General features: G+C 40.5%; 1 protein-coding gene across 1 annotated transcript; it reads left to right on the top strand.

The window, feature by feature from the left end:
- On the top strand, positions 1-24695 carry LOC311150790 (vasoactive intestinal polypeptide receptor 2-like; the record flags this gene model as incomplete). The annotated part of the gene is made up of 13 exons (XM_084188319.1): positions 1-51; positions 7032-7137; positions 10046-10159; positions 12707-12798; positions 18929-19026; positions 19218-19347; positions 19708-19858; positions 20274-20334; positions 21619-21688; positions 22175-22266; positions 23693-23819; positions 23915-23956; positions 24522-24695. The coding sequence occupies 13 exons, from the start codon at positions 1-3 to the stop codon at positions 24693-24695; spliced, it is 1308 nt and encodes a 435-aa protein (XP_084044445.1).
- Positions 24696-25913: the final 1218 nt, after the last annotated feature.

Genomic DNA, 25913 nt, shown 5'->3' with positions numbered 1-25913 from the left:
ATGACAAATTTGATTGTTTTTATTCTGTCATTATCAACGTGTCTGTCTGTGGTAAGTGTGACACAACAGTACTTTTATTTTATATTTCGTTTTTATGCGTGGTGATCAAAATGCGCACAAGGATGCATCTCAGAGAATGGCTTTCTAATACTTGAAACTATGAACTATAATTCATATAAAGATATAATAGAAATGTACCTCAAATGTGTGGCATTATGATTGATGCATTTGATAAGAGGCTTTTGTCCATATAGGGTATAGGCAGCTGAACAGTGTACACTACTGTGTTGTAATTTATTACACCATATTGCTCTCTGCAGTCTACAGAAGTTCAGCTCTTGATTCAAGCAGCATTTTTCACAGTCCAAAGAGATATGGGATCATTTCACATAGCTGTAATGAATAGGGTTGTGCTCTTCAAACCATCAAGATCCCATTTTGCCATAATGCTGACATTGGAGTTCCCTCTTCCCTTTTTATCCACTGTACAGGTCAAATTCTAGACTAGGTCATTTAATCTTTCAGCTAACTAGCATCCTCATGATCTACCCCTCAAGGACTGCTCTGAATGGACCATAGATATAGTTAGAGGACACAACATTGTATCTGTCGCATTATGGCGTCTGTGAGAGCATGGGCAGCTCCATTGAGGTAATCTCCATTTTTTTTTTTTTATACTTCTATAGATGGGTTAGCTGACAATGTCACGAAAATAATGTGCATGCTTCAATGGGGAAGAAGTATGTGTGTTGTTGTGATTCTGGATGGCCAGAATGCTAGCAACAATGACAAGAAGCTGCCATGTGGGGAATTGTAGGTCGCTCGTTTCAGCTAGTTTGATCTTGTTCTTGATACCATGTCTTGTTTTGAGGTGAGTTGACTGATGTCAAGTCTATGCCAATATGGCCAAAATTCACTAGCTAGCTAACCAACAATGTATTTGAGAGACAAGTGCTCATTGTGAAAATGTATTTATGTTTTCAATAAACATTGGAAACGAAATATAGTTTACAATTTGTCAACAATCTAAGCCAACCCCTTCTGTTTTGCCCCATAGTTGAAGACACATCAGTTTTGTTGCTAAACAACCAGCCCGTCTATGAGTTGGTAAAAACAACTGAAAGGGTGCATACTGACACCTGGAGTGTGTTGTTTGAACAGGTATAAAGCCAGGTTGTTGAGTTACTGCCACCACAATAGAATGTTAGCACACAAGTATAATTCCTTGGCTGATCCCTCCTGATGACCTGGATGGAATTATGTGATCCTTCCTAAACCCATAGGAAGTCCCACCCAGTTGACTACTTGAAAATGGTGAAAGTCCTCAATGGCGCTGCCCATGCTAAAACCGACTTTTGGGCACTAGAGTCCTCTATCTATCTCTATGGAATTTACCCATTCAATGCTGTGCCTATGTTGGCTTTGCCCCCAATGTGTGGCAGAGTGATCGGGACACAGGTGTGAATGGGGGTCTGGTCCCATAGTGCATCTAATGAGCTTTTACCCATCAGAACAAGAGATAGCAGCTGTTCAGTGTCTGTTTGACGCAGTGTATTCTGATGTAATGATGTGACTCATGTGAGAGTCATTTACCTAGAAATACTCTTGCTGTTAACCTCACAACAATACACAAAAAGGTGGAAATTAGAAGCCATATAGATTATATGGCAGAACCCCTCTCACACAAGATGTTAAACTCTGAAAACTGGAGTAAAATAGGACTGTCTGCTGTCTGCATGGTCTAACAGTCTAGACTATTACAGATTTTTCTCAAACCCTATTATAGTGCTTTTTACTTTGCTTGAAGGCACACTTAATATGGGTCACCTGAAACACGCCAGACTTCACCATCTGATTAGGCAAGCAGATCCCAACAGGTTCTTCTCTATAGCACACTGGTAACCTGAGTGCCAGTCTGTTTGTGCTATCATGCTAACAACTTGTCACTCATTGTCATGCTGTTTGGCTTCACAATGACCAATGGTGTTGGCAAAAGCACAAACAGATCTGGGACCAGGCTAGCACACTGGTAGCTAATATGCTGCAATGCACCTCAGGCATGTTCAGTGTCTGTAGCACACAGGTTTTTCCTATCTGTTTAAAACATGCTGTAGCGAGACCTCATGCACCCCAGCCTATGCACCTTTTGGTTTGGTATGGTGCCAATGTGCTTGATACAAATAGGGCAAAACTGGAGAGTCTATCATCACATAGTGCTAGAGGGCAGCACTATTTGCCAGTACAAATGAACCCCCTCTCTCAAAATAAGTTGAATATTTTGTGTATTTCTTGTCATTTCTCCTCCACCAATCTGATGAAAGCAGAGTTTTCTCTGGATATTGGATTTAGCAAATCAGCAAATAATCATTAATTTATCACATATTAATATGGGTTATATAGAAATCCAACAAGTACAGTAGCTGCTGAGAATGTTGACGTAATTTGTATGTACACCCCATCTCTCTACAGTGGAGTCATTTCATATAAAAACTTTAGCACTGTATGTTGAGGCACGTACAGAAGCTCTTAATAATATAGCCTGTCTATCTATACAGTATGTATTCATGTTTAATACAACACAGAGTGCTTACTTTGTAATCCATGAAATGGAGGACATATTGTACTGTACAGAAATACCTATCTGAGCATCATTTGAATGTGCTGTCTGTAAGCAGCTACAAAGATCATTTCAAAATCAGACCTAATTTAGTAATAGGCCTTCTCTATTCATTTCTAAATAATTAGCAGACTCTCATGATTATCCTGTACTTCTAAAGATCCCAATCAGCAGATCATGATCAACAGCTGCCTAGATGTGCAAGTGTCCTGTACATGACATGACAGCTAATTGAAATGGTTGCTGATTGCAATGAAACGTCCTTGACTCTCAAGTATAAAGCATGTTGGAATCGTCAAACACTAAGTCAGTCTGTCTCATTCAATAGTCAGTTCCTTCTAATCTCATCTCATTGTGCTTTACAAAAGCAAGTCCCATGCCGTCTCAGGTCAATGTGAATTATGAAATAGTAAGGTCTAGCTACTGCCTTTCATTGAATGAATGACTATTATGTCACAGATTTAATACGGTATGTGCCAAATCAGTATGATTAGTGTAAAGCTGCTATGTACCAGTCCTGGATTCACAAGTCCATCTGGCTATAGACAGATAAACCGTTTACAGAGCATCTCTGGACACAGATTCATCTGTTAGGGGAAAGTGATAAACATTAGGGATTTATTTGATATTATTGTATGAATCATATACTGGAATAGGAATCAAAACATATTTTTGGATAGAGGATGATTAAAAAAAAAGCTGTGAAGTTTGTTTATGCATAAGAAGTGCAAAGGCTTACTGTGTGTCCCCAGTGCTTCAGTGTTTTTAGCTTTATTAGTTACAAATCAGCTGTGGGGTATAGTAATAGCAGCTTAATACATTTCATATCAAAATGTTAGGCTCTCACATTTTAGCCTGAAGGTCTGCGTTGAGTTGCATTTACTAAGATGTCTTACGTACTAAGATGTCTTACATACTCTGCACTTCCTCTCTCTCTCTCTGACGGAATACTAGGAATTAATCAGAGCAATATCTTGTATGTAATGTGTGTGTACCACAATTTGGTGGAGCAAAGAAGCGTTAAAAATACATTCGCTTTAGCAAAACATACAGGAGATGGGATTGCTGCTGCATTAACATATCTGTAGCCACACACGTTAGTGTTGTGTCCCGAATGGCACCCTATTCCCTAAATAGTGCACTAAATAGTGCCCTTTAAAGGGAATAGGATGCCATTAGGGACGGAGCCTAGTTGTAACGGCCTAGGCGACGGTTGGTGAACCCAGTAATTAGTGGTGAGTGTTGTGTGCAGCTTCATTTAAAAGGCCTTGTAGCCTACTGGGAGTGGGTCATTGACTCTGTCTCAGAGATAGACGCTCCCACCACTGACCTGACAATCACTGCCATTTTGGGGCGAAACTGTGAGAGTCCCGGGTGTGAGAGTCAATATCTCCTCTCTCACTGCACACTCATGAAAGGTAGGAGTGCCCTCAATGCCCTTCCAAGCCAGCCAAGAGAAACATTCTGCTTCAAGTGCGATGTACAGTGCCTTGCAAAAGTATTCATCCCCCTTTGGTGTTTTTCCTATTTTGTTGCATTACAACCTATAATTTAAATTGATTTTTATTTGCATTTCATGTAATGGACATATACAAAATAGTCCAAGTTGGTGAAGTGGAATGACAAAAATAACTTGTTTCAAAAAATTTGAAAAAATAAATAACGGAAAAGTGGTGCGTGCATATGTATTCACCCCCTTCCCTTTGCTATGAAGCCCTAAATAAGATCTGGTGCAACCAATTACCTTCAGAAGTCACATAATTAGTTAAATAAAGTCCACCTGTGTGAAATCTAAGTGTCACATGATCTGTCACATGATCTCAGTATATATACACCTGTTCTGAAAGGCCCCAGAGTCTGCAACACCACTAAGCAAGGGGCACGCTCAGGTTTTCTGTTTTATTGTCTTATTTCTTGTTTGTTTCACAAGAAAAAATATTTTGCATCTTCAAAGTGGTAGGCATGTTGTGTAAATCAAATGATACAAACCCCCTAAAAATCAATTTTTATTCCAGGTTGTAAGGCTTTCAAAAGCCACTGTAGTTTCTTTGGATGTGTCTTCGACTATGAGTGTAGTGTAGTTCTGTGTGTTTGCCTTAGAAGAGTCCGGAAGTCATATTAGTCATTGCCTGTGTTCCAAACAGTACCCTTTTCAGTATTTACACTGTCCTACGTATTTATTTGGACAGTGAAGCTAAAACGTTTAATTTAGCTCTGTACTTCAGCATTTTGGATATAGCCCTTTCCTGCAGTCAATGATCAAAACTGACCTCTTTGGCCTCATGGATGGAATGTTGTTAATATTTTTCATAATTTCATAATTAATAAAGATTATTTCCAGTTTCCATTTAGTGTAATATTAGGATGCAAACTCAAAATTGAATAAATCTCAACTGTATATCTGACATGGTACAGATGTCTTCTTATTTTTAAGCCCCTAACCATGTGTGTGAGGTGTATACTTTTGTTTCAAAGTAGATTTGTTTGACTACCAAGAAAACACTCTGTGTGACCCTGATTTAGCCCACTGCAGTAAAAGGTTATGGATAATCATTAATGAATCGTGAGTAATGATGAATGAGAAAGTTACAGATGCACAAAGATCATGCCCCAAAGACATGCTAACCTCACCATTACAAATAACCAGGGAGGTTAGCATTTTTGGGGGTGGTATGATATTTATGCCTCTAACTTTCTCACTCATCATTATTAACGATCCATTCATGATTATCCGTAATCATGGTAGCATCCACATTCATGTAGAAGTGTTCAGAAACATTATATTCTTATTTACAATAAATGTGACTCCAAAATGACACAATACATTATTATCCATTCATTTCTATTGGGCACAACATAATCTGAAACAACCAAAACAAACTGCAAATGCATACAACAAGTTTGTAGAGTCACAAACTAGATGTAGTCATTGCGTGCTAGGAATATGGGACCAAATACTAAACTTCTGACTAAATGTAATACACTATAAGTGATTTTTTTTCTAAATACTTGACACCTTCAAATTGGGGGACTAGATATATGTAAAGTGCTTTAATTTCTAAACGGTAAAACAGATATGTATGAACATACCCTCAAATGAAATGTGACATTCTGTACTGTTGCTTCATATTTGATCTCAAATCCAAAATGCTGGAGTATAGAGCCAAATTAATAGTTTTAGCTTCACTGTCCAAATAAATATGTAGGGGAGAGTAGTATACTACTTTTGACCTGGGCCCATAGGGCTCTGGTCAAAGGTAGTGCACTATGTAGGGAATAGGGTGCCATTTTGGATGCAGCATTGAGTTCCCATTGACCCAGTGCGAGGTCTCTTCCGCTTGGTGCCCCCGATTGCTTGTTAACGCTTCTGACAATGCTACTTGGTGCCGTGTGTGTGTGTGTGTGTGCCCCCTGAGACGTGCTCTCTGTGGCACACAGTGTGTATCTCGCCCTTTCTGTCACATGCCACTTGTTTCTCCTGGCAGGGATTGGGTCTGTTTAGCAGAAAAAGACTAACGTGAAACAACAGTTCATTCTGATGTTCAGTCTGTTTTCAGGCCACTCTCTTCCTGCAGCACACCTCACAATGGCACACTGCCCAGTTTGACTATTTTGTTCTTCACACTCAGGCCATCATCCCTTTTCTCTGCACTTGAATCCTCCAGAAAAGGGCTAACGTGGTTCACACCCACACTGATGCACACTCACTCACACACAATGTCAACACACAGCCAAACGTACTGTACGTCATCACATATGTGTGAAACCCTTTAGGGCTCTAGGGAACGTATACAGTTCCCATTTAGGATGCTGAAGGTGTTTGTTGAGGAATTCCCTACTGCAATATCTCCCAAAACCACATACTAACACTGGTTATTTAGTGTGCAACTTCATGATGCGTAAACATATTGGTTATTCTATCCATCTTCTCCATTTACTCATGGGAAAAGTTTTGTGATTTCTCACCTATTTATTCTACCTCTAATGGGAATCTCTCTCCTCCAGTAAAACTTCTCATTTATTTATTCATTCATTCATTCTCTCTCTCTCTCTCTCTCTCTCTCTCAACTAACCTATGTAGTTAGGAAGGTGGTGTTATCATGAACTGCTGTGTCATTTAAAAACATAAAATAAATGTATTTAAAACATGATCTGATTTATGTGATGTATAACAGCTAATGGGATAACCTGTCCCTGATATTGTGGATGTCTTGTTTTATGTCTTGTTCACTGGTGTTTCCCTGCATTCTGCTGCTTAAGAAAATATATGATGTCCTGCGAAAAACTAATTGAATCTACAACGTAAATTAACTACACCTTTCTTTCTACTATACAATTGATCTCTTTTAATATGATCTCAAAATACGAGTCAATTGAAGTTAATCAAACTTATATTGCATTTTTTTTTTGTTAGGTGAGTGGAAGACATCCAACATGTAACTTCCTCCTGGAGCTTGAAACAGACCAGGAAGAATGTCTTGTGAAGCTGAGGGACCAAGAACCTTCAAATTACTCCAAAGGTGACATCACAGAATATTTTGATTTCACATTCATCTCGCCTCATCAGACAGGATAAACCATGGGTTGCAAATAGATTTCTGAATATTTCGGGAATTGAAAGATTACAAGCTACATAGATTTTTATGTCACCCAATTAAATCACATTTATTAAACTTTTAAAAGAAAATATGAAATGCCACCTATTCAAGTGCCTTTGAAAAGTAAATGTCAAATTATATGAAGACTTTTAGTAGTTTTACAGTGTTTCCTAGTCCAGATAAGCCCCACAACTCAGATTGTGACCAGAAACCTTTGATTTATTGCCACTTTCCATTAAAATCTGAATAGCTTGCACTTTAGCTATCTTGAAGTAAATGTTGTACATAGTGAACGTTCTACAACTCATGCTTATGAGCATTCTCTCTATAATTAGGGGTTCAAGCCAGCGAAGCTGGGTGAAACCCTATTGTATTTGTTGACGTTCATTATTATTATTATACCGGTTGTTCTTGCGAGGAAATGTAACATGCAAATTCCTGTGAGATGGTAAGGCCGAGGAGGGTGCAACTTCACATGTTGGTAAAGGCCCATAGTCCACACCCTCTCATGCGATGCCATGCCAATTGGCCACAAGGTGGCGCTATAACAGGCGATTGAAATTGCAAATTTCGGTCCAGCGGTTCTGAAGAAGAAGACATTTAAAGTAGTCAACATCATTACAATTGGTCCAAAATACATTAAAGGCATATTGCATGATCTGTTTGATGTTTTAGTTCTGATATTTGGCAAGCATGGAAAGGATTACAGAAGTAGCTCATCCTAGGGCAATGTGTCGAGTTTGTCCTGATGGTGGCACAATGGGCCCACAACTTGAACCCCGGCATTTCTGCTTGCAGTTATAATAATAATAATAATTATTATTATACTAAACTTTATGCCTGGCAGCCCCACCATGCTGCCGACTCACTATATTGACACTTTACTGTGAGTTATAACCAAGGTTGTGCTACATAAATTAAACTAATTGGATGAAGAATTACTGTGAGGTGTCAAGGGAATTAGTGTACGTTATCAAAGACAAGAGAACGTGTATAGTTTAGTTGAAATTATACATTATTTCGCAATGTAACTTTTGTCTTCTTTCACCATAACATGAGCATAGGTATAAAGCAGTTCTTATTGACAATATTAAGTAAAATATGCATTGAAAGTACCCAGTTACTCCAGGAACAGATCATTTTTCTGAACATAAAATTACATAAGAGAACAATTTGATTTCATTTGACTTAATTATTAGGTGTATGCCTTTATGTATTTTTCCTACCATGTGACGTTCTATTTTGTATTCCTTCAATAATATCTCAATCTCAAAACCTGACCAATGTATGTTTCTGAGCCTTGCTTGTGTGTACTGTACTGTAAAATTGATATATTTTATGCTATCAAGCAGGCACCTTCACCAAAGCGATTTACATCAGTGAGTGCATACATTTTCATATCGGTGGTCCTACGGGGAATTGAACCCACGACCATGACGTTGCTAGCGCCATGCTCTTACCAACTGAGCCAACTGTACCATGGAAGTATAGAGAGCATCCAGGTCAATAATAAAGGGAGCAGGGATTTCATGCATCAGTTACCCTGGTATTGGAATGAAGCCATGCTTAATGCAAATCAATAATTGATTTGTTCTTGTTGTATAGCCCAATGTGATTATGAAACATTTCTGTTTTTTTATTTTTATTGATTAGCGCCAGTGCGCACTGTGGGTGGCAATGTGCTCAACAGTATCATCTAAAAGTGTGATACAGTACAGTACTGCCATTATCATACATTGAATCACAGTTATAAAGATACCATACAGCAAGCAGGAGCTGCACTTGAAATAATATAATTGTGTGTGTCCCAAATGTCACTCTGTTCCCTACAGTGCACTACTTTTGACCAGAGCCCTGTGCACTATAAAGGGAATCGGGTGCCATTTGAAACGCAGCAGGACACACATTATACCACTCATGTGGGTCACATCATGAATATGTATTTTTTTTTATTTTTTGTCTGTGTGTCACAATTTTGTTTTCATTGAATTATTTCTGTCTGATGTTAGTTAATATGTTTATTTTAATAGAGCTGGCTACATTGTTTACTGGTGGGGCTACGTTTTACTGAGCTTAGGCCTAAGCGCTCCATTTTTGCCACTAAGTTGCTAAAAAGGGTTTGACTGTTTTAAGTCTGCCCTTGGCACTTTCACACCCTTTTGTTTCATAACAAGCTATTTCAGGAGTCATGTTTCAGAGAAAGGCTTTCTCAGCCGTGGCCGTCCTCCTGACATTGGTGAAACAAATAGATTCACACATTTAGCCACTTTCACTCCCACACAGAGAATCTATCATATTGTTCCAACCACCAGTAGCGTAATGGACTACCATTCATTCTGAAAGAGCCTACTGTATAGTGAAGTGTATATTGTGCATACACTACTGGATGTACAGTAGGTGAGCATTGATCACATACAATAATTATATGATGCTATCCATAAAATGAACAACCTATAGAGCAGGGCTCTCCAACCCTGTTCCTGGAGAGCTACCGTCCTGTAGGTTTTCACTCCAACCCTAATCGAGCACACCTGATTCTAATAATTAGCTGGTTGATAAGCTGAATGAGGTGGGTTACAACTGTGGTTGGAGCGAAAACCTACAGGAGGGTAGCTCTCCAGGAACAGGGTTGGAGCGAAAACCTACAGGAGGGTAGCTCTCCAGGAACAGTGTTGGAGAACCCTGCTGTAGAGTGTATGGTCTTGAATCACCTATGGCAGAAGTACAATTTCAACAGTTGCATAAGGCAAAGTTATGATAAACAACCAACTGTTTTATTTATTTAAATCATTGTATTTTTCTAAGACACTGCTGTCTGATCTCTTGACAGGAGTAGGATGCAAAGCGATCTGGGATAACATAGCATGTTGGGACCGTGCAGAGGTTGGAGAGACTGTCACTAGAGAGTGCCCCAGGGTGCTCAAGATGTTCTTTGGCAGAAATGGTACAGTATTGTCATTTCTCATACATTAATTTCGATATCAATGTCAAAGTCACATTTCTGGATGTTTTTGTGGGAGTGTTCTGTTCTCAAACCCCACATGCAAAGGGTAGTTTGAGATATTCCTCAAGCAATGTTCTGTACGCTTTTTTCGGGTTAGAGCTTACGCCATGTTCGGGCTTTGGATTCACACCAGACCCATGTTTCTCATTTCACAGAATTACCGAGGTGTACAGACCAGTGTAATGTAGATGTTCTACCTTTTCGAGTACATTGAAAGCCAGGGACAAAAATGGCCCCCAAGTTTATATCGTTATTTTTTATAAACTGTGGCACTGAAACATGGTGAATTGCACTAAGCAAGGTTCAGAGAATGATCTGTTCTGCACTGCATGGATTAGAGGCAAAATGAATCACGTCTGCTCACTCCATAATCTCCAATGGCCCATGTGGCAGACTAGGATGCTGTGGAGCTCTCCACCTTCCCATCAGTCTGGACGAATCTGCACTGACACGTCATTCATTATAAACTAATTACCCAGACAAAAAGGATGATAAATGATGCATTATACTGTTAGATTATTGGATTCACTTGAAGACAGGTTCCAGTCCTATGATGAACGCCCCACATTCAAGATACACTACATGACCAAAAGTATGTGGACACCTGCTTGTGGAACATCTAATTCCAAAATCATGGGCATTGATATGAAGTTGGTCCCCCCTTTGCTGCTATAACAGTCTCCACTCTTCTGGGAAGGCTTTCCACTAGATGTTGGTACATTGCTGCGGGGACTTGCTTCAATTCAGCCACAAGAGCATTAGTGAGGTCGAGAGAGAGAGAGACCCAGACCATTATTCCTCCTCCACCAAACATTACAGTTGGCACTATGCATTTTATACACCTGTCAACTACCGGTGTGGCTGAAATAGCCGAATCCACTAATTTGAAGGGGTGTCCACATACTTTTGTCTATATAGTGTACATCTGAGTTAAAACTAGCTGTGTGAAATTGATAAGGACGAGTTGGGCATGTAAATTGGCTTGGAATACTTTTTGTAACAGAAACCTCTGGGGAGCCCTATAGCACCCGTCAAACCTATGACTAGGCAGGCTGCTGTGGCAGGGTCTGTGTAGAGTATACTAATGGAGTGCGACATGCTCATTCCGATCACAGAAGTGGAGAAAGAAAGAAAGAGGCCTGTGGTTATACATAGTGTGTGGCAAAGTACATTACAGAACATTGCACACTGGGTTCAGGCACTGCCATCGGTTGCGTCCCAAATGGCACCCTTTAACTTATATAGTGCACTACTTTTGACCAGGGACGATAAGACTGGTCAAAAGTAGTGCACTATGTGAGGAATAGGGTGCCATTTGGGATGCAATCATCGTTGTCTCCTCGAGAATAACACAGAGAGAATAAACACAGTCTCTCACATCCTCTGTTCCGCTTACATTCTCCCCCTGCCCCTGTCTGTCCCTGCCACAGAGCAGAGCACACTCCAGACGTTTATATCTCCAGACGCATTCTCTCATCTAGACCTCTGTGGAATGCCAAACCCAAGAGAAGAAACACATTCAATATTCAACCGACTAAGTTGAAGGCTCCTTTGAATCAAGCATTGAACGATGATTGTTCTTCCCAGAGTGAGAGGTTTTTGTGAAAAACCAATCTCTCAAAATTACATCTATTTGCCCTTGAAAAGACTGTCTGAATGTCTTTTAAAGGCCCAGGGCAGTAAAAATTCAGTTTTCCTGTGTTTAAAAATAATAATATTGTACAACAGCTGATGAAACTAACACTGTTAAAGTGTGAAAAAAGTGGATCAGTGTTTTCCTGATAGTTGCTGGTTGAAAATACAATCTACACAGGACTTTCTAATCAGCAGGTTTGCATGGGTGGGAGTTTCTGCTTGCTGGGTGACATCACCAGGCAGTAAATTGGTTAATAGACCAATAACAAAGAGAGTTCCAAACGTCTCTGCCAATAACAGCTTGTTTTCAGTTTTCCCCTCCCCACTCAGACCACTCCCAGACAGTCCTTGCAAAATTCTTGCTTGAGAAATAGTTTTTTGCTAAAAAGCTATTTTTGTCAGTTTTAATGGAAAACTATTACAGTAAGGTACTTAATTGTTACCCAGAAATGATTTGATATTGATATAAAACAGTCTTTAATATATATGATAACACTGTAAACAAGAGCCTGACGAATTAAACTTTAATGGAAGCCATCATCTGTCATGTTCAAAATGGGATCACAGCAATTCACTTCAGGGTTGTGTGTGAAGCCAATATTTCAGTCAGCTTGATTGGGCTTACTATCTGTGATAACAATAGAAGATAATCTTGGCTAAAAAAAAATATTTCATCAAACTCATCAGGGAAATCAAATCCCTGCATCTACAAACAAACAAACATGCTGCATGTTTCTAAGACTATGATTTATGAAAGGAATAATGGGTCTGGATAACCATTTATAAAGGTTTTAGAGAAGAGGCAATAGAAACATTTAACTGGCAAAAACAATGTTTTTCTCCTATCCACAGGAAACATAAGCAAGAACTGTACAGCGGACGGATGGTCTGATGTTTTTCCCAACATCACCAGTGTGTGTGGGGCAGAGGAAAAGCATGATAAGGTAAGCAGGGTGATGTTCTTTAAGTTCTCGATCTCTATATCTATTGTCTCTCTAGTGTTGTATCATTATTCACAGTTTGACCAAGAAACGACATGGAAATACAATACAGTAGTCTATCAGATATTAGATATTGCAATGAAGGTGTTGATACATTGGACATCAAAGAAAATAACAAGACAATGTTCTTGTGTGATTGATTTTCCATTGTTTTATATTATATACTATTTTGTTTGTGGTCTGATTTCTGAGTGTGAAGGCCCTCATGCTGATAATGAAAGCTAGCAGTAGAACACTTTGCTAAATGCATGGAAATTCTGTCCTGGGTCTGTTTTGATAGGGAAGGTGTACTGCAGTGTGTGTTTGTGTGCTAACTTCCACCTGATGCCTTGAAATACAGATGAAACACAGGCACCTTAAAGGCTAAATAAAACATCCTGTTCACCATGGCACCCAGCTGTCTCCTCAATCTAAACATTGTACCATCTGTGTCCCAAATGGCTCCCTATTCCCTATAGTGCACTGCTTTTGACCAGAGCCCTGTGGTGAATATGCTTGTGGAGTAACTGAATACTGAATACATGTATTATTATTATTATTATTATATTATGTACAGTGAGGGAAAAAAGTATTTGATCCCCTGCTGATTTTGTATGTTTGCCCACTGACAAAGAAATGATCAGTCTATAATTTTAATGGTAGGTTTATTTGAACAGTGAGAGACAGAATAACAAAACAAAAATCCAGGAAAAGGCATTGTCAAAATTTTTATAAATTGATTTGCATTTTAATGAGGGAAATAAGTATTTGAACCCCTCTCAATCAGAAAGATTTCTGGCTCCCAGGTGTCTTTTATACAGGTAACGAGCTGAGATTAGGAGCACACTCTTAAAGGGAGTGCTTCTAATCTCAGTTTGTTACCTGTATAAAAGACACCTGTCCACAGAAGCAATCAATCAATCAGATTCCAAACTCTCCACCATGGCCAAGACCAAAGAGCTCTCCAAGGATGTCAGGGACAAGATTGTAGACCTACACAAGGCTGGAATGGACGTGGTGAGAAGGTGACAACAGTTGGTGCGATTATTTGCAAATGGAAGAAACACAAAATAACTGTCAATCTCCCTCGGCTTGGAGCTCCATGCAATATCTCACCTTATGGAGTTGCAATGATCATGATAACGGTGAGGAATCAGCCCAGAACTACACGGGAGGATCTTGTCCACTATGATGACACACCAAATGTGTTTGATGGATCCTTTTTGTCTTCTTCTAGTGCCTCTTAAGGGGAAAGTAATCTAAATGTAACTGAAAGTAATCTATTTACATTACTGAGTTTGGGTAATCCAAAAATTATGTTACTGATTACAAATTTGGACAGGTAACCTACCCAACCCTGGTGGTGAAAATTTGGGACGCAGACTCCGAGTTACTGTCATCCTGGTTGGCCCACTACAGCAGATGTTAATAAGAGGCCAAGCAAGTAGCAACAATGAACTAGGAGTAGAAAACATGAAGAAGACTGATGATTCATACTGCTATTCCACTGCCCAAAATTTTATCAGAGATGAGCCCTGAAAAAGGGCAATCAAACTCACGAATGACCCATTCATTTAAGGTAATTTAAATAATACTCCCAACCAGGGTTGGGTAGGTTACTTTGTAAATGTAATCTGTTACACTTACTAGTTATCTGTCCACAATTGTAATCAGTAACATAATCTGATTACTTTAGGATGACTTTCCCCTTAAGAGGCATTAGAAGAAGACAAAAAGGATCCATCAAACACATTTGGTGTGTCATCATAGTGGACTCCCTCAGGTGGAACAAACGTAAACTTGTGCCTTTTTTTCAATGCTGAATTGAATGTCATTGAGAAAACACATTTTTTCACAAGCATCCTTTCTGAAAAAATAAATCCAAGGAATTTCAAAAGTATCTGTAATCAGATTACAATCGTTTGCTGGTAACGTTGCTGAATACAGTTCGTTTTTTTGTAATCAGATTACTTGCAACCCTGCTCCCAACACCAGTAATTCTCATTTGACATACTGACTGAAGTAAAATTGCTGGCCACGATTCCCTCCCATTCACTTGTTTTATTCAGATTGGGGCAATATCAATACCTTGAATAGCCTATTGTGATTGCTTTCTCTCTCTTCTATTGGAGGTTATCCAAGATGCGCCTCTGGTCTGGATCACAGGGCCATCGTTGGCACTCTGCTGATCTCCATCTGAAAAAAAGAACTCCTACTTTCCTAAATATTAAATATACTGAAAGGTTTTCCTTTAGCTGTGTGGCCATTAATCCGTGAAATTCGACAACTACTCTCACCCAAGCCTTTCCCCCTGTCCGTTTGTGTTAAGGCCAAGTCCAGTCTTTCGGAAAGGTAAATTAATCTTCTCACTATGAAAAATAGATAGGAACACATGTTTCCTCAATTACTTGTTTCACACCTATAGTTAATACGTTTTGGGCTGCAACTAGTAGTGAAGCCAGGAATTCTTGAAAGTGGTGGAGTGGCAAGAAGTACCAAACGATGCCCCCTGCCATTACCAATATAGTGCAAGCTCTTTGGGACCCTGCCTTTGGGATGTAACCTCTAGCTTGAGTGCCAGTCTGTTTGTGCTATCATGCCAACTCCTTGTCACTCATTGTTCTGTTTGGCTTGACAATAACAGCAATGGAGTTGGCATGAGCACAAACAGATCTGGGACCAGGCTTTGTAACCTCAACTTTGGCTGGATAACCTTTTCTTATAGTTGTATTTGAAGAGGAGTTATGATGTTCATGGATGTGTGATGTTCAAACCTACTCTAACCTTAATATATATTTTTGAGGCCGAAAGTGTGATATCTCATTGACATTCTTGCTAAAGCAATTATCTAAGTTTGACAGTATATTAGGTTTTGTCTATCATATACAGTACATCAGATGCATGTTGTGTGTCCTCTAAAGGCAATTTACTAAGAACAACGTGGCGGGGTGACCACTTTTTTGTTGTTTGAATCCCAGATTGCCCCTTTAAGAGCTCTGTGACCAATGCTGCAATGCTGTTTCCCACTAATACACTAGATTACAGTTGCGTTACTTGTCTTTTTCGAGTTGAGGTCAACCCTCACTTACGCCCTAGAGAGCCAATTCAGTCCCTGTGGCAGAGTCAGAAGTGGCAAAGTCTCCTAGAGGGGAAACATTGAGGACTCTCGCTTGTTCCTCTCAGAGCGTAAAGCTATTTTTAAAAATGTATTTCTAGGGCTATTTTTGGTGATACAAATGGGCAGATTAGCGGCCCTTTTGACATGATGATCACTGGCAATTAGACTGGAATCAATCCAGACAAAATTCATTAACAGTTTTGCTGTGACAAATTATTTCTTTGAGGTATTATTATGTATTATAAAACGGGTAGTTTGGATCCTGGATGCTTATTGGTTGATAGTTGTTAGGCATTTTCCGTGGATAACTGTCAACAGTTCCATATGAATACACTTGGAAAGTGTACTGAAGACACCTTGCAGTTTTGATACGTACTTCGTAGTGAAGGTGTGTTTAATGTATCAGTTGGGGTGTTTTTGTCGACTAAATTTACACAAAGTTTTCTTTCAAATCTTATGGATGAGATAGTATCAAAACTAATTGACCTTTTCTTGGAAGGATGAAAGGTTACTATTCAACTGTATCTGTCATTTCACTGTTTAGGACTGGCTATAGGGATACACTCGTTCTATAGGGAGTGTGTGTGTGTGTGTGTGCGTGCGTCCACGTTTTGTAGAACAATGAGCAATGGAAAGTGTGAAGTGCAGGTGGAGAAGATATGTCACTGCTGCAGGATAGGAGTTCTCTCAATGCTTTTAGAGAGAGTGACTGTTTTACTAAGAGAATGTCAATTTGGCACTGCCTCAAAGGAGTGACTGCGAGCATTGGTGCGTTGGTAGGGTCCTTGTCTGACATTTGTTTTAAAGGAAGTCTCTTTGTTTTTCACTCAACCGTAGTAAAAGGGGGTAAATCAAACATTTGACTAATTTCCTGGGGAAACAAGATAAGAGGGCAGATTCGAGCAGGTCATGTTATTGACAGATTTCAATCTCTTTGAATCTGTGAATCACTCTTTGAGTGGGTTGAATGATTCGCAGTAAAGGCATTGTACTTACAATGGCTCCTCTTAGGGGATGGCTCTTTCTGACAGTAATGCTCGGTACATGTTTTTCTCACCAATGTTTTTAACCAGTCTCTACAGTACACTTTTGTGACTCTGAAAATTATGTTTCTAAAGATCCTACAGTCTTTCAGTTTCAACATGTTGATGTTGATGTTGCTGGTGATAATTCTAGGATATTACATCTGTCATTTGGTGTTACAGTGAGGGAAAAAAGTATTTGATCCCCAGCTGATTTTGTACGTTTGCCCACTGACAAAGACATGATCAGTCTATAATTTTAATGGTAGGTTTATTTGAACAGAGAGAGACAGAATAACAACAACAAAATCCAGAAAGATGCATGTCAAAAATGTTATAAATTGATTTGCATTTTAATGAGGGAAATAAGTATTTGACCCCTCTGCAAAACATGACTTAGTACTTGGTGGCAAAACCCTTGTTGGCAATCACAGAGGTCAGACATTTCTTGTAGTTGGCCACCAGGTTTACACACATCTCAGGAGGGATTTTGTCCCACTCCTCTTTGCAGATCTTCTCCAAGTCATTAAGGTTTCGAGGCTGACGTTTGGCAACTCAAACCTTCAGCTCCCTCCGCAGATTTTCTATGGGATTAAGGTCTGGAGACTGGCTAGGCCACTCCAGGACCTTAATGTGCTTCTTCTTGAGCCACTCCTTTGTTGCCTTGGCCGTGTGTTTTGGGTCATTGTCATGCTGGAATACCCATCCACAACCCATTTTCAATGCCCTGGCTGAGGGAAGGAGGTTCTCACCCAAGATTTGACGGTACATGGCCCCGTCCATCGTCCCTTTGATGCGGTGAAGTTGTCCTGTCCCCTTAGCAGAAAAACACCCCCAAAACATAATGTTTCCACCTCCATGTTTGACGGTGAGGATGGTGTTCTTGGGGTCATAGGCAGCATTCCTCCTCCTCCAAACACGGCGAGTTGAGTTGATGCCAAAGAGCTCCATTTTGGTCTCGTCTGACCACAACACTTTCACCAAGTTCTCCTCTGAATCATTCAGATGTTCATTGGCAAACTTCAGACGGGCCCGTATATGTGCTTTCTTGAGCAGGGGGACCTTGCGGGCGCTGCAGGATTTCAGTCCTTCACGGCGTAGTGTGTTACAAATTGTTTTCTTGGTGACTATGGTCCCAGCTGCCTTGGGATCATTGACAAGATCCTCCCGTGTAGTTCTGGGCTGATTCCTCACTGTTCTCATGATCATTGCAACTCCACGAGGTGAGATCTTGCATGGAGCCCCAGGCCGAGGGAGATTGACAGGTCTTTTGTATTTCTTCCATTTGCGAATAATCGCACCAACTGTTGTCATTTTCTCACCAAGCTGCTTGGCGATGGTCTTGTAGCCCATTCCAGCCTTGTGTAGGTCTACAATCATGTCCCTGACATCTTTGGAGAGCTCTTTGGTCTTGGCCATGGTGGAGAGTTTGGAATCTGATTGATTGATTGCTTCTGTGGACAGGTGTCTTTTATACAGGTAACAAGCGGAGATTAGGAGCACTCCCTTTAAGAGTGGGAGCCAGAAATCTTTGTGATTGAGAGGGGGTCAAATACTTATTTCCCTCATTAAAATGCAAATCAATTCATAACAGTTTTGACATGCGTTTTTCTGGATATTTTTGTTGTTATTCTGTCTCTCACTGTTCAAATAAACCTACCATTAAAATTATAGACTGATCATTTCTTTGTCAGTGGGCAAATGTACAAAATCAGCAGGGGATCAAATACTTTTTTCCCTCACTGTAGGATCAAAGTCCATTCTGAAAGTACATACAAAGTAGGTTGCTATGACCCATACGCAGGACCTGTGCATTGTATGTTCTTTCTCCTGACTCGTCTTCTATGGTGCTGAAGTAAACGCCTATCTGAGATCAATCATATTTCTTTGCATTTAATTATATATACAGCTTTGACACAGCCAATGACTGTACTGTATGTTCTCTCTCCTATAGCTGCTCTTCTTTATGGTGGTGAAGACGTTATATACGCTGGGCCACAGTTTGTCTTTGATCGCCCTCACAACTGGGAGCGCCATCCTCTGTCTATTCAGGTGAGAGTTAGGGTGAGTCCCAAATGACACCCTATTTCCTATATAGTGGTCAAAAGTAGTGCACTATATACTGTAGGAAATAAGGTGCTATTTGGGTAACAATCTTAGTCACGCACTGTAGAGAGAAGCAGCAGGGTGTTGTCACACACCAGAGATCCTCTGATAAATAATTTCTTTCACCCACTCTATAGAAAACTCCATTGCACGCGGAACTACATTCACCTCAACCTTTTCTTTTCCTTCATCCTGAGAGCGGTGGCAGTTCTTGTGAAGGACGACATCCTCTTCTCTCGCAATCAGTGCTCTGAGCAGCCTTCACTGGTGAGTCAGGTTGTTTATCAGCCTGTATACCTCTGGTTCTTATAGTTAATTGACAATTCCGACTGATATGTATTTGTATGTATTGGTATTGATGTATTTGTATAGATTTGCTATGAAACTTCTTTGAGATTGTGGTACAGAATTCAGTTTCCATTGGACACATTTTGGTTCTTGCACCTTCAGTTCACTCTGATTGTGTTGGTATACTTTAGAAATAAGTGGTTTCCACATCTTTGTCTATCAGAATAAGGACATGGAATTCAGTTTCCATATAGACACACACGTTGGTTATTTTTGTTGAGTGTCCTGTAGTTTCTCTTTGTATAGCAGCACAAGTGATGTACTACAATGTTGTCCCAGATTGGATGCAAGGCGAGCCTGGTGATTTTTCAATACTTTATCATGGCCAACTTCTTCTGGTTGCTGGTCGAGGGCCTTTACCTCCATACGCTCCTGATAGTCATCTTCTCTGAAAATAGACACTTCATCGTTTATCTTCTCATCGGCTGGGGTAAGCTACTCATTAATATATATGCAATGTATCAACAACAGTGAGGAACATGCAGTACATCCAATCCATTCATGCTATCATGTCCTCCCGAGTGGCGCAGTGGTCTAAGGCTAGCTGTGCCACTAGAGATCCTGGTTCGAATCCAGGCTCTGTCGTAGCCGGCCGCGACCGGGAGACCCATGGGGCGGCGCACAATTGGCCCAGCGTCGTCCAGTGTAGGGGAGGGAATGGCCGGCAGGGATGTAGCTCAGTTGGTAGAGCATGGCATTTGCAACGCCAGGGTTGTGGGTTCGATTCCAGTATGAAAAAAAATAAAATTGATGTATGCACTCACTAACTGTAAGTCGCTCTGGATAAGAGCGTCTGCTAAAATGTCTATCAGATTGTATTCGGTGAATTCTCCTCTGTATTTCAGGAATCCCAACCGTGTTTGTTTCTGCATGGGCTATTACAAGGGTTTATTTTGAGGATACTGGGTAAGTCACCTTGGAAAGCATAAATGTACATGGTTGGTAGGGTGGTGGATTCTTTTCATGTGTGATTGCCAGACAGGGCCGGGGGCGGGGCATTACTGAAAATTAGGGCATTTCATAACTCTAAATTCATAACATACCAACTGCCTCTGTAGCCAAAATGTCAACATTTATAGGCCTATTTATTTTCTGGTTTCAACACACTCATCAAACATTGTAAGCAAGCCAGTGACTCCTAGGCCTAGAGACAACCAGAGAACGAATGATGATGTAGGCTAAATATGCTAGCTAGTTAGCAATGGCGTCGGAAAAAACTAGTTTTTACTTGATTTGAGTTTGTTCTGATGCTGACATCTGCCTCTCACTAACAAGCAGTCAAATTGCCCCATTCTTTGCCCCTAACAGAGACTCATGACAGATCCAACTCAAAATAGCCTCCTGGTACAATGTCTCCCTGCCCGGCGCCCGCAGCCAGTGGCCACTGCATGCAAGTCAGATGACTGCGCTCTTGGGGAGGGGGTCTTTTCTGAGATTCAAGAGCTTATGAAATGACCTAGTTTTATGCACAATTTGTTACATTTAAAATTAAGAAAACAATTCTAAAAGAGATCCGAGTGGTACAGCGGTCTAAGGCACTACAGCCTGGGGCTGTGACCGGGAACCCCAAAGGGCGGTGCACAATTTGTCCAGCACCGTCCGGGTTAGGGGAGGGTTTGACCAGCGGTGCTTTCCTTGACTCATCGCGCTCTAGTGACTCCTTGTGGCGGGCCGGGCGCCTGCAAGCTGATTTTGGTCAGTCGGACGGTGTTTCCTCAAACACATTGGTGCGGCTGACTTCAGGGTTAAGCGAGCAGTGTGTTAAGAAGCAGCACGGCTTGGTGGGTCATGTTTCACGTCTTGACCTTCGCCTCTCCCGAGCCCATTGGGGAGTTGCAGCAAGGTCATATGGGGAATAATAATAAATAATTAAATAAAAATATCGACGAGCTGTGCGGGCACTTTTTCATAAGAGGGCAAAAGGGCAGGTGTTTGGGCACTGGTTGAACCCTATCTGTGCATGTGCCTGTTGCCAGACTTAATGTAGATGTGCTGTTTGTCTTGGATTGTGTGAAATAATTTGGTTGTGATTATAAAGTTAATGAAGCGTTGGCAACCTTTGTAATTTTAATGTATTGCTCAAATCAGTTTAAACCAGTTCAAAGTGCTGTGCATAGGTTAGTAAGGCCAGGGATGCATGGCACGTGTTTACTAACATCTTCATATGGGTATCATTTCCTATTCCTTCAGATGCTGGGAACAGAATGATAACCCAATCCCCAAGTGGGTGATCAATGTACCCATAGGCTTCTCCATCATGGTGGGTATCTATCATTTATCCTTCTCTATTGCTGCTAATTTAATTCCCTTTACCACATGCAGGATCAAACCCTTGCTACATCCCAAGCATTAACTAAACAGAATGTGTCCAGGAGATAAGTAAATGCCACACAGAGAATATTCAGATCTGTCATGTTAGGTAGCTAACACATAATGGGGAGCTGATAGGATTGTAACGGCAAGAGCATGTTAAACGTAGTTGCTCTGCATGCGTGTGAATTTATGCTGTGCTTGGATATAGTTCAAGGTTGAACTAGCTTTATTGAACTGTCTGTCTAAACATTGCATTTTACAACAGGTGATTTATATGGAATGATGTACTGTTGTCTTATCTGACTGCATAACACAGCCCTTAATGTATACCAACGCTGGTTATAGCTGAGTTAATTGCCCTTAAATTGGTTGACTGCATTTCTTTTTAACTAAATATACAACATATGTCAATATATATTGACTGGGTTTCCAGGTGAACTTCATCCTGTTCATCAGTATTATAAGGATTCTGGTTCAGAAGCTGAGATGTCCTGATGTGGGTGGCAACGACCAGTCACAATACAGGTATGTGTTGTTGTGCTCAGTCAGTCACTGAACAGGGAGGCCTATGTGTTACTGCACTCAGGCAACAGACCATGAATACTCAATAATGGAGTGTCAACATTCCTGAATGGAGAAATTAAGTGCTCAAATGTTGCAGTATGCCTTTGTGTGTCACTCTGACATATGGTATTTTAGTTGACTTCTCAAGCCAAAGACATAGATATGCAGCCTGAAGGTGTTCTATTGTGCAAACTGTACACTGTAGAGTGACAATATAGATTTGTGCTAAGCTATAGAGGTGGTCAGCACAGCACATATTTGCCTTCAGGGAGAAATATTCCCATCTCGTCAGCGAGGGGATTTAAGGGCTAAGAGGCGGCTGGTGATGCTAAGACTGGATGAGCTAGTGTCTACTGCTACAGGATAGTCTACCTTGGTTGGCACTTGGCAGTCAGGGCCCCTTCACGATTTAGAATGTATCTCAAATGACACCCTATTCCCTTCATAGTGCACAACTTTTAGTGCCCATAGGGCTCTGGTCAAAAGTAGTGCACTATTGGTTAAAAGGGTACGCAGCCTTTACTCTCACTTCACTGCAGCACAGACAACATAGAGCCCTCAAAAGGCTCGGACTGCATGTGCGGGTCTTGATGTGGGTACGCAGACCCACGAGCCACTGTGGCCCCTCGTGATTAGTTTAGATATTTTGTGGGCCCCACCCCCATCAAAATGGCCCATCCCTGCTCTATATGCTCCCTATAATTTAATGGGTAAACACCAACATTTCGCCACAACGTTTTGTGGACGTATTAACAACAATTATTATTAAATTATATGCTGAGTATACAAAACATGCTCTTTCCATGACATGGACTGACCAGGTGAATCCAGGTGAAAGCTATGATCCCTTATTGATGTCACTTGTTAAATCCACTTAAATCAGTGTAGATGAAGGGGAGGAGACAGGTTAAAGAAGGATTTTTAAGCCTTGAGACAATTTAGACGAGGATTGTGTATGTGTGCCATTCAGAGGGTGAATGGGTAAGACAAAATATTTAAGTGCCTTTGAACAGTGTATAGTAGGTGCTAGGTGCACCGGTTTGTGCCAAGAACTGCAACGCTGCTGGGTTTTCACGCTCAACAGTTTCCCATGTGTATCAAGAATGGTCCACCACCCAAAGGACATCCAGCCAACTTGGGAAGTATTGGATTCAACATTGGCCAGCATCCCTTTGGAATGCTTTCGATACCTTGTAGAGTCCATGACCCAACTAATTGAGGCTGTTCTGAGGGCAAAAGGGGGGTAGGGGGGTAGGGGGGGGGTGCAACTCAATATTAGGAAGGTGTTCCTAATGTTTGCTATACTTAGTGTATATGATTGTATAACAGTGTAGTCTCTAGGTCCCCTCCATAGAGTGTCTCTGTAATATTGTGTGTGTGGTTTCAGGAGGTTGGCCAAATCTACTCTCCTGCTGATCCCTCTGTTTGGCATCCATTACGTTGTCTTTGTGTCTCTCAATGAATCCATGGAAAATTACAAAATCTTCTTTGACCTCGCTATCGGATCCTTTCAGGTAAAACTGATCCCTTTTGGATATTTTAATCTATCACGATATATTCTGGCTATTTTTGGTGCAGTTTTCTCATTTTGGTGACTTTCTGTTGACAGGGCCTGGTGGTTGCCATCCTGTACTGTTTCTTAAACAGTGAGGTAAGCTCTCGCCTTGATTGCTCTTAATTGCATTTTATTCTGGAATTAATAGGTTGTCTTGGGCACTGATGGCTCAGTTAAAAAGATGTACAACAGTGTAAATGATTAGTGTTGACAGTGTTGAACCAGTGTTGACAGTGTCTTCCTTGGCACAAATTAGGATAGATGAGAAGCAACGTGCAGGCTTTTATAAAAGCTGTTGTGTACATCATTGTAATTGACCTCAAACTCAACCTCGACAAGACGGAACTACTTTATTGAAAAAAAATGTACTTGACAGTGATATGTGGTTGTCCCACCTAGCTATCTTAAGATGAATGCACTAACTGTAAGTCGCTCTAGATAAGAGCGTTGGCTAAATTACTATAATGTAAAAGTATATAATGTTTAAAGGTATTTTGTTAGCAGTTAATACAAATGTACATTTTAATTCTCGTTGTCTGCTTTATTTTCATTGTAGTAAAATGATGAGTACAGCATTTTATTTAAAGATTATATAAGCAATGTAGTGACAGATGTGGGCTAGTTTTCCATCTGTGCTAAAATATTTACCTTGCTACTTCAGGTTCAAGGGGAACTCAAGAGAAAATGGCGGAGTATATGCCTCAACTGCCATATGGCCAGAAACTACACCCAGCACAACACCTACGCCTCCAGAAACGGCTCAGAGAACATGGCTCAGTTCCAACGTAATTCTCGTGCTCAGTCCTTCCTGCAGACAGAGACCACTGTACTGTGAGGGCTGCGGGTAAAAAGGGATCTGTCTCCATTAAAACGCTATGGAACTCTGGTTATGGTTGTACCACGGTATTGGCAGAACAATTGCCACAATGGCACTCTAGGATCTTCTAATGAGTTTGTCAAAAAAAACGTGTACCCCGATACAGGGTTTGAAAAAAAAAAACGTTTTTGTGCCCGCAATTTATGGCAGATGGCGTAACAGGCTATTTTTGAACAGAAATGAATAAATTGGGCTATACTGCAGTAATGTCAATATTTGTAATAATTGGTTAGTTTAAGTAAACATTTCATTACTGGATGCCAGGGAGAAGTGCTCTGCATGGCTCTTATACATCTTTATCTCTCTCCTTCTCTCTCCCTCTTCCTGTAGTAAAACGGATTTCACACTGTGGTTAACGACCAGAGACTATATGCTGCGCGTACGGTCCCACGGCCACTAGGGGGTTCCCAACCCAAAAACAAAAAAAATGTAGGAACTCAGTCGGGGTCTCAACTTACTGTTGAGAGTTACAAAGTAGAATACACAAGGTGCAATTTAGAAATATGGTAGTGCATTGCAGTTTGCCACTTGTCATGTCAGTCACTGACAGTCACTCAATTAGCCCAGCTATGTCAGCTACAATGTTTTAGATTGCTGGGTAAGGTAGTCTAGCCAGCTATCTAAACCCTGTAGTAATCATCACCAAATTACAGAGCGGGCACGGAGTGTGCCGAGGGGCCCAAAAATGTTCTCTTCACCTCATAGTGAAAATGTCGCAGTTTTTAAATTAATTTCTTGCAATTCTACTCATTTTGCCATGGGGCGGAGAGAATTCTTCAGTTTCAAAGGTAATATCTTTCAATTCTACACATTTTGTCATAGGGTGGACAGAAATGTTTTTAATAGGATATCTGAGTGAGAGTGACTAACAAAATCAATGGGGCCCCTCCGGTCGGTAATTCGACCATGATTACTACAAGTTTACATAGCTGGCTAGAATAGTTTACCAATCTAAAAAACTTTAGCTGACATGGGCTAATTGAGTGACTGTAAGAGACTGACATAAGAGACAAACTGCTGATGCACAACCACATTTTCGAAATTGCACCTTGTGTATTCTACTATTCTAACTCTCAACAGTAGGTTGAGAACCCGACTGAGTTCCTATTTAAATTTGTATATATATATATATATATATATATATATACAGTACCAGTCAAAAGTTTGGACACACCT

This window comes from Coregonus lavaretus (assembly GCF_964263955.1).
Source record: "Coregonus lavaretus genome assembly, chromosome: 23".
Taxonomy (NCBI): Eukaryota; Metazoa; Chordata; class Actinopteri; order Salmoniformes; family Salmonidae; genus Coregonus; species Coregonus lavaretus.
This window is presented reverse-complemented; position numbering and strand designations above follow the sequence as displayed.